At 38.5% G+C, this 9,888-nt stretch overlaps 1 protein-coding gene across 2 annotated transcripts; it reads left to right on the forward strand.

Moving 5' to 3' along the window:
• The first annotated feature begins 5,700 nt into the window (after window positions 1–5,700).
• Zwilch (zwilch kinetochore protein) lies at window positions 5,701–9,437 on the forward strand. 2 transcript variants are annotated; one of them, XM_067771534.1, is made up of 9 exons: window positions 5,701–5,953; window positions 6,004–6,740; window positions 6,803–6,981; window positions 7,045–7,118; window positions 7,870–8,066; window positions 8,203–8,477; window positions 8,543–8,669; window positions 9,100–9,227; window positions 9,300–9,437. In XM_067771534.1, the coding sequence occupies exons 1-9, from the start codon at window positions 5,804–5,806 to the stop codon at window positions 9,365–9,367; spliced, it is 1,935 nt and encodes a 644-aa protein (XP_067627635.1). In that variant the 5' UTR covers window positions 5,701–5,803; the 3' UTR covers window positions 9,368–9,437. The 2 variants fall into 2 exon arrangements, with proteins under 2 accessions (XP_067627635.1, XP_067627644.1); XM_067771543.1 differs by having other exon boundaries at window positions 5,701–5,932.
• Window positions 9,438–9,888: the final 451 nt, after the last annotated feature.

The following is a 9,888-nucleotide window of genomic DNA, read 5'->3' on the forward strand; positions in this document are numbered from 1 at the left end:
CGACGTCTGTGGTATTGTTATCGGTCTGAATCCAACGCCATTGTGAAGGTTTAGTTGATGCTAAAATCTCTGCTATGCGATGACCAACGTATGGCTTAAATTTTCGTTCTTTCGAGTTGACCCAGTGTAGTACGGTTTGCGAATCCGACCAAAAATATGTTTGATTTACTTGGACGTTGTGACCTTGGCGGACCAAATTCGCAACTCGGACGCCTAACACTGCGGCTTGCAATTCCAATCTCGGTACGGATAATAACTTCTGCGGGGCGCCTTTGGTTTTGCCCGCGATAAATGTGACATCACAACCATCACTACTAGTGATTCGAAAGTACGCAGCCGCTGCGAATGCTGATTGACTGGCATCCACCACTATGTGCAACTGTATGGAAGTTGTAGATTGAAGCTGCGGTGAATGCCATCGTTTAACTTTAACAATATTAACGTGTTTTAGTTCGCTCCACCACATAAACCATTTGTGATGCAGGCTACTCGGAATCGCTTCGTCCCACCCGATAGAATGTCTCCACACTTCTTGTACTAGCATTTTGGCAAAAAGCAAAAAATCGGCGATAATGCCAAATGGGTCAAACACCGACATTACTATACTGAGGAGTTCACGCTTGGTTGGAGCACTAAAACGGCTTTTGAAACTCGGTGAAAATTAAGCATAAACTCAAATGAATCTGTCATGGTGTTCCAGCGCATTCCCAATACCTTTTCATAGCTGACTCCGTTTTCTAGACTTATAGACTGTGGCATGTGTGGCTCTGCATTCAGGCTATCTTGCAGACGTTTGACGTTTGATACAAATCCGCGTAATTGAAAACCTCCTTCGGAATGGATATAAACGATGTCATTGCAAATCCGCTCAGCGTCTTGTTCGTTCTTGAAACTTGCAACGAAATCGTCAACATAATGCCTTTCGACGATGGCTGTAGCGGCTTCTGGATACTGCTGACGGAAATCTTCGGCAATTTTATTTTTGACAAATTCCGCTATACATGGTGAGCATATGGCTCCGAAAACCATAGACTGCATAACAAAGTGCTCGACTGGATGATTAGCGTTTCCATCACGCCATAAAAATCGTTGCGCCTTTTGATCTCGCTTGTTAATGAGTACTTGCGAGAACATCTCACGAATGTCGGCTGCGACTGCAGCTGCCCCTTCACGAAATTTGAATAAAATGTTCAGTAATGGTTTGGCATGTTCGGGCCCTTTAAGTAGGCACGAGTTCAACGATACGCCATTTACTAGGACAGCTGCATCGAACACAACTCTCATTTTCTCTGGCTTGTGTGGGTTATTAACTGCAAAAGGCGGTAAATAAAAATTAAATTTAAAGTTCATACGTACTTCTTCATCAGACAGCTTTCGGGCATAGCCCATGCGCAAATATTTGTCGATCTCCTCCTTGTATTTGGCGGCAAAACGGGAATCGGCCTTCATCTTGCGCTCTATGGCCAACAAGCGCTTGTACGCCATGTCGTAACTGTCCGGAAGTGCTGGTGGTAAATTTCGCCATAGTAGTCCGCTCTCAAAACGCTTGCCCAAACGTCGGGTGTTGTTGTGTAGCATCTGGCGCGCTATCTGATCTTCCTCAGATTCAATTTGATTTATTGACTCACCTATTCCGAAGTTGTCGGGGGCAAAGTATTCGGTTACCAATGCGTTTAGTGATGTTAGACCTTTTCGCTCACGGATATGCAATACAACTGGTGTTTGTGGCGGTGAACTGGTTGGACCGTAGGCTATCCAACCTAATTTCGTCTTAATGGCTACAGGGCTATTTTCGCTGGCTTGAACAGTTGTGGACGGAACACTTGGCGAGGTGTTATCAAGACCCAACAACAACGACGGCTTGACACGACTATAATTTTCTAATGGCAGGAACTCTAAGTGGGCAAAATCGGCTTTCGAAAATGATTGTGCTGGCAAATCAAGGCTTCGCAGGGTGCACACGTTTCGAATATTATATGTTGATGCGGAATTTTTGCCTCTTGTTTCCAGGTTTACCTTCGATGACTCCTCGGTTGTGCAGTTTTCGCCATACCATTGAAGCGTTAGTGGCTGTCTACGACCTTTTAGACCCAAATGTTTAGCTAAGTTATCTTCTATCAAGGATACGGCTGATCCCTCATTCACCATGGCGAAAACGTCTACACTACCGTTCGGCCCCATTAGCGTAACCGGAACGTACTTAAAAAATTGACCACTTTCCCGGTCGACATCTCTACAGTTTAGCACTGGTTGGGACTCACCTGTATGGTATGTAGCAGCTGTATTTTGAGGCAAACTCGAATTTTCGGGCAGGCTGTATCGGCGGCAACCATCAACGTCACACATTCTTTTTGAACGACATTTGACTGTGCTATGACCCTTACGTAGACACGAGAAGAAAAGCTGCTTACCCTTTACTTTTTCCCAACGATCGTGCCGCTCATGTTTTTGAAAGATTCACAGCTGGAGATTACGTGATCACCCTCACATACGTAGCACTTAATACCCTGTCCGCGTTCTACTTGTTTTTCTCTCCCAACGTGCATTATTCGACGCGACGATTGTTGTTGAGGCACTGGCTGATGACTTCTAGTGGTCGTGTTTGACGGCGGAATGAGGCACACCACCCTGGCAAGTTCGCTTAACCACAATGAAAACTCCTTCACCGTTGCATATGGCCTTACATTGATGGCATGGCGTGTCCACTCATATTGTTTACTGGGTGGCAATTTCCTGACCAGCTGCTCCAATAGTGTGGTATTTGAAAGATGATGCTCACACTTGGCCGATGTTAAAAATCCGACGATGTTTCCTGTTTTAGTGAAGAATGCTATAATTTGATCTACCTTGTTCTCGCTGATACAGGGAAACTGCTGTACTTTACCTATTTGGCTTCTTACTAAAATATCTGGGCGCCCAAAATGAAATTCTAACTCTGCTATGACATTTGGCACATCATTAGGATATATTAACATGGATGCAACAGTTTCCTTGGCACGACCAATTAGGCATTTATGCAAGTGCATTAAATTCTGACGATTGCTGTGGCGAAATGCCTGCGTTGTGTCCTTGAAATTCGCTAAGAACAGTGGCGATTCGTCAGGATTGCCCGAAAAACTTGGCAGGTTATATAATTTTGTCACCGATTCATTGCTTGCCAAGACTGTATCTTGCGTCGGTCGCTCTGGTAGTGACACTGGTGAACTTTGCCGCGTTGCTTCTACAAGATGTGGTTGTGGTACTTGTTGCGCCTCCCGTTCTATATTGCTTCGCAAACGCTCAATATCCCGCTGGCTTTCTTCAGTCGCCACCCTCAGCTCTGATACTGCATTGGTAAGTGCATTCACTCTCTACAATTGAGGCAAGATGATTTTGTGATGCTCCTACGGCCCCCTCCGTATTCTCCTCTGGATCATGTTGAGTACTGTCCTGGCTCCGCAAATTATACCCGTTGCCTCGCGGCATGTTGCTCATATATTGTGTTAGGCGGTGCGATTAAATCTTTATTACACAAAATTTCGGGTGACAATAAGGCGAATTATTTTATAAGTATTAATTGCGGTGGACAACAATTATATTTTTTACGGGCACGTACGACAATTTTTAAACAATCGCACAATTTTCTTTTCACGGCACGATATCTATTTTAGCAACATTACAGAATTTTTCTATCTCGCGGCAATTGTACCCGACTTTAGCCAAAACAATTTTCCGTTTTACCAAATTCCGTAACTCGCACGATATCCAACAGCCAATCACAATAATTTGGAGAACAGTTAATTTCGAAAGATGACGTTAATGCAATTTTAGTTTATTAAAATGTATAAGAAAAATGGTTCACAATACAATAACAATTTAACTGTATGTATGTATGACAATTTCTTTCCTTGGCGGTTGATGTGTTTCCAAATTGTGTTGTCTCTGTGTTGGCTGTTGGCTTAGACTTTGCGCTCTTCTTTTGTTGTGGTGGTATTTATATTCGCACCAATGATGACATGATATGAAACTTCTCGCTCTCTGAGAGCGCGTGAAAATGTGCATTTTTTATAACATTGACCATAGATGCCATCATCCTCAAAATCAAATTTGGGCATTTCGGAATAACTTTGGGGTATTTTACATGGTAAAGGTTTAATTTATGATTTTCACCGAAAACTTACTCAAGATTGTCAAATGGGATATCAAAAAACTCGAATTTTTTCAGGATCACAAATACAAAAAAAAGCTTATTTTACCCGTTAAAAATTTTTCCGTGACAACACGTGAAATTTAATTTTTTGATAGCTAAGATAAAATGTACTTATCTCTTTTCGTGCGTTAGTATAACAGCTCATTTAATTTTGTTATTTCTTGTACCTTTTTTACAAATTTTTGATCCGCTTATGTAGTTGAATACACTTGAAATGAAAAATAATGAAAACGCACCGATTTTCTTGGAATTTTTTTTGCGCGGTTTACGCAGCTCTGATCTTCAAGACCCATTCTTGGAAACGAATGAAGTTTGTTTACAATCGAATGAACCAATGTTTACAAATGAATGAACTTTAAGACCCATTCCTGGAAACGAATTGAGAGAGAATGAATGTTTCGTATCATGTCATCATTGATTCGCACTGAAAGGTAACAATGTTGCGCATATGATTGACTACAATTTAAAATGTGAATGCACAGGGTGCCATCACAGCTACAAAAAGCTAAGTACATTCCCAGACAACAGAGTGCCGATATATTGCTGTTTTAACGTTTTTGTTTTTGTATTCAATAATCGAATGTACCTAAATTTAAATTTTTTCTTGTCACACTTATGCTGCTACAATCACAAACATTTTATAGGCTGTCTTGGTTTGATTTCGAATTCAAAACACATTGCGAGCATTTTCTATTAGCAATAAAGGAGTATTACATATATGGCCCAGGCAAAGGAACGTCAAAAATTTAGAAACAAGTTTTCTCAATTGGAAGTAAGTGTTTCTAGGCGAAATCACCCCTCTGCAATGATTTGGCAAACACTCTGTCAGCTAGTATAAGATTAGCCTAAGCTTAGGATAGTGTAAACCTAATACATATAAGACTGGGTTAGAGTAACTCTGTAAATAAGATTTAAATAAAGAAGATGGTCACTTCGGATATAGAGGAAATAGCAAATGGTTGTGCTCTGCAAGTCTTTTATTATATTAGCCTCAATCGAAGTTATAATAGCACAATTCATTAGAGTTTTACAACTCCGAGTGTATTTCTGCATGAAAAGTTTATCTGCCTTGTAGATGTCGTTCGGGGCTAGCGTAAGGCAAGTAGGTCCCGTCCCGCCAATTTTTAGGAAAAATTAAATAGGGGCACTATGCATATTGGAACACCAGATTAACATTCACATTTTGCATTTTGGAAGCAGAATGGCTTCAAGTGCCTTGGCTACTGGCGATAGGAGGGATATCGGACAATAAGAATCTCCTATGTTTGCTGGTTCCCAGGCTTTAATAGCGGATTCACCTTGACAATTTTCCATTTTTCGAGGATGACGAAGGTAGACATGGACATTACTTAAGCAATAACTACGAAAGCGTGTTCAAAAATAACGGAAGAGGTGTCAAATTGTGTGCAAAATACAATTCAGAACCCGTGTGGACCTCGTATTACATGTGTACGATTTTGCCATTCCTAGTTCCGGTTTTAACCAGTGCTTGAGCAAAGCAACCCTCCTAGATGACAGATGACAGCTTTCAAGCTTCTTTCGATTTTTATCTTTTCAAATTTTCATCCAAAAATTTAAAGCTGATAAGATATTTAATTAAATATTTTTTTTTAAATGATTGCACATCTTGCAAACGTATATGCATCTCTGTTACGTAAATATGGTGAAACATATACACTCACATATACTGAGCCTGCAACTTATTTATCAAAGATTGTCGGACCCGATGAAAGTGGCGCCAAAGTAGTGTTTATTTATATTGAGGTTTGCTGTACTAATAAGTTGTGAATTCATTTAATTTTTACTATTATCAGGATCGTACTAAATTGGGTAATACCTATGAATCGCCAAATAAACTACTCACTAAAACAAAACCAAAACCTACTACACCGGACATGGACCTTACCGGCAGTCCACTGAAGGATGACTGTGTAGTTGAAGCAATTGAAGACCTTTCACTAAATTTTAAATTAGACGTTTTAAATCCGTGGAATTTGCAAGAAGAGTGTCATAAAGGCATCACTGTAGATAAAGCACGCGCTATAATTTGTAAAGAGGAATTTCAGAATATTGATCCAGATGCAAAAGGTTCCATATGGATTCTTTGCAATGGAAGCGATGTAGACAAAACTTTGTTGTTACAATATGAATTTGCACCAGGCTATTTTAGTCGTGGTATTATAACTTATCAAGGCATATTACCTACAAGTGATTTAAATGTTCAAACTCTGATGCACCAACATATGACATTTTTGAACAAAACTGCACAAGTTGAATCATTTATAGAGAATACGTATCAAATTAAATCACATATTTCAGTACGTTGTAGTTGGTCGTCGACAGCTGCATCACCATCATTGATTGACCTAACATCATGCGATGTTACTTTGCGTCAAACATTTCGGCTGAGCGCTTGCAACGAATTGACTGAAGACTTTATGAACCAACTGCGTATACTAACTGTTATAAGAAACGATATAATAGCTTATAAGAATTTGGATAGTGATGACACTGAGGGGAGAAATGAAGCTTTAGTGTATCGATGCGGATGGTGAGCTTAAAATACTAAATACTTAATTGATCATTAATTTATTCCAATTTAATTTATATTAGCGGCATTGATATTGATGAATTACGGGAAAGCATCAATAAATCTGTTACGGAAATTGCTGGATTTGGTGAAATTGATATTGTTGATGATGGCATTAAAAGCGATATAGAATCTGTTGTGCAGCGTGTAAAAGTTAGGCGTCTAACTGATTTAACGGATAAGTTGTGGGAAATTTTAAAGCGTAAGTATTAGAAAAAGAAACATGTTAATATCAAATTATTCTGCTATTTTATCTGTTTAATAGGTTGCTCCTCCTATAAAGATTTGAAAATGGCATTTACCATGCTTTTTAAATGTGCGGCTCACTGCAACATCGTGGTAAGTGGAAAAAAAAGTTATGGCAAGTACAACTGGGAGACTTAACAATTTACTAAACATATGATTATAGAGAAGACAGAATTTTGTTAAATATTTTTCTCCTTTCCATCTGAAGACCTAGGTCTTACCTGACAAAACAGGAAAAACGATTCCTTAACTAAAAACAAACTGATACATCTAGGAATGTATTCAGTTGGGGTAATGAAGTATTCGCAACCTAATTTTTCTGTGAAATACCTCAAATACATAGATTAAGTCATTAAACAGTTCAAAATAGATTTGGCGCTCTAAAGCTGATGGGATTACTAGCATAGCTTTTCTAATCTAATCTACAAGATTCTGCGCCTGCCTGTCTAAAGTTTTTTTATGTGGCTTCCAGTATACATAGTATTTATTATACATACAGGAAACATATATGAACAATATGCGCCCAAGCAAAGGCCTATCTATCTATATATCTAAGGGCCTAGAAGGTTCAAACAAACAAAACGCGTATAACATCATATCCAACCACTGTTTGCTTTTACTAACAACTTAAAAATATACACGAGCTTTTACTACATGTTGTAATTAACAATAAATATATTTCTACAAATGTAAAAACAAAGGGAGAAAAATAATCCCATAAGTGTACACGCATTCAAGCAAACTTATTGATTAGGCTTTAGTTTGTTTTTTGTTTTACTTATTTCTTTAAAAAACTTTTTTTCTGCTTTCGTATTTTCCCTTTCATTTTCATTGAGTCATGCAGAATACACCAACAAGTAAAAATCGACTTGCTGAAATCATTACCGAGGTTGCAAATAGACGCTTGGCGATACCGTGTCTCACGGGCACCGAACCATTGGAATTGTTATTGGAAATCGGTATGGAAAAACTATACAAAGACTATGAGCTAATATTTGATGAAAGCAAAATATGTAGCGCAAATGATTTGAAAAGTAATAGGTGAGAAGAGTAGTGCACTCCTACATCAGAGAGCTTAGATATAAATAAGTATGTTCTATATGTTCTCTGCTTATTATATACTGTGTTATTTCATTCATTTATTTTTTTTACCCATCGGGTTTTTCTTCACATATAGTATCTTCGATGCTCGGCAAGATGACAATGAAGCAATGCCAAATGTGCGCAAATCTCTACGCAACGCTATGCGTCCTGACATGGTTGCTATGCGTAAAACTCTGCTACATAATACAGCTAAAGGCGGTAAGAAATTTCAACACGAAGATGTTGAAGGCTTCAAGAATAGTAACTTTGACGAAGTGGAGACAGCAAATTTTCTGGCCAAACTGCTGCAAGTTCATTGTGCTTTAGAACATTTACTTATGATACATATCAATTTGAATTTGTGTAACGGTAAGAGTGTTCTTTTTTTAAATCCAATCTTCTCATCTTTTATGGTTTCGAATTTGTTTTTGTAGTATATAACGAAGTTTGTGAGCAGCTGTTAAGGAAGCCGCTAAGATATCTAGACAATATCGATGAAAGTTTGGTAGATGACATTGAAATCTCATTATCAGCGCACGATGTGCGTGAACATTTAGATGGGTGAGCTAACTAAAATTATTTTTTTTTTTAACATTTCGATTCCCGGGAAAGATAACAATTAAAAAGACACGATAAAGGTTTTTACGATTATTGTACTTCAATACAGACATGGTAGCCAAGTGGTTAGAGGCACGTGCATTCAACAATGGCTCTCATGTTGGAACATGGGATCGAACCCAGTAACCGAAAATGGTCCGATGAAGGATTGCCTGGTCCCGAAACATGTAACTCACATATTGCTGTACTTGAAAAAGTTTTTAACTTTAGCTAAATCATTCAATAAAAAATGAAGTTTGTATTAAAAAGTTGGGTCCAACCTACGATAATCTATATATCTAATAACACTGCCAACAGCCCCACACAAACTTGATCCCTTCATACCTCTGGTCTTTCTTTTTTTTCTTTATTGCAAAATTTCATATACTTTCAGCATGGACCCACACATACGTCGTATTACTATGCGTTCGAAGAACAAATTTCGTGAAGTGAAGTCCACATTTTATTACAATTTGATTAATATCTGTCCCCCGAACATAACAGAATGTTGTCAATCGGAAGGTGAATTGAATCTCGTAAATTTCATAAACAAATTTAGTCAATGATTAATAATTATTTTTGTTTGTTTTGCAGAAAAAGAAATGAGTAAAGAGAGCATTTACTATAATTGGCTTTATCGTAAAATCAAAACTACAAATTAATATAATTATGTATCGTGTTGAATAAAGAAATTGTAAAAATACTAAATGATAAATAAAAAGTGTTTCTGCTGAATTAGTTTATTGTGTAGAATCTACACTGTAGATGGGTTTTTATGAGTCAAGAAGCACATGAGAAAATCATTTTAGATGCGCGCACGATATGATGACCTTACATCGACTAGGATCACTGTGTCCTATTTCAAAGCAAATTTGCAGTTAGCCTGCCATTAGCATGGCTTCAGAAAACTCCATAGCACCACCACCGCGCTAAATGCCATTAGCACCCAGATAAATTGCGTTTTAAATAACCCCCACCATAGAACAGTACTCGTTGCGCTAGACCTATCAACAGCTTTTGATACGGTCAACCATGGCACGCTACTGCAAGACCTGGAAGGGCCTACCTCCCCCCAACTCTTAAAATGTGGACTAAAACATTATAGGCGACCTTACTTACAACCTGAACGTACCAAATATCTACCATTTTGAACGTCCACGCCAATGGCACTACGCTACCGACT

Source organism: Eurosta solidaginis, chromosome 1 (assembly GCF_040869045.1).
Source record: "Eurosta solidaginis isolate ZX-2024a chromosome 1, ASM4086904v1, whole genome shotgun sequence".
NCBI classification, from domain to species: domain Eukaryota; kingdom Metazoa; phylum Arthropoda; class Insecta; order Diptera; family Tephritidae; genus Eurosta; species Eurosta solidaginis.

Bases quoted from the DNA above. Each gene is read 5' to 3' on its own strand.
- Zwilch (XM_067771534.1), top strand. From the start codon at position 5,804: ATGATTGCACATCTTGCAAACGTATATGCATCTCTGTTACGTAAATAT. The intron at 6,982-7,044 runs GTAAGTATTAGA...TCTGTTTAATAG, and splicing joins GTTGTGGGAAATTTTAAAGC to GTTGCTCCTCCTATAAAGAT. The intron at 8,067-8,202 runs GTGAGAAGAGTA...CTTCACATATAG, and splicing joins AATGATTTGAAAAGTAATAG to TATCTTCGATGCTCGGCAAG.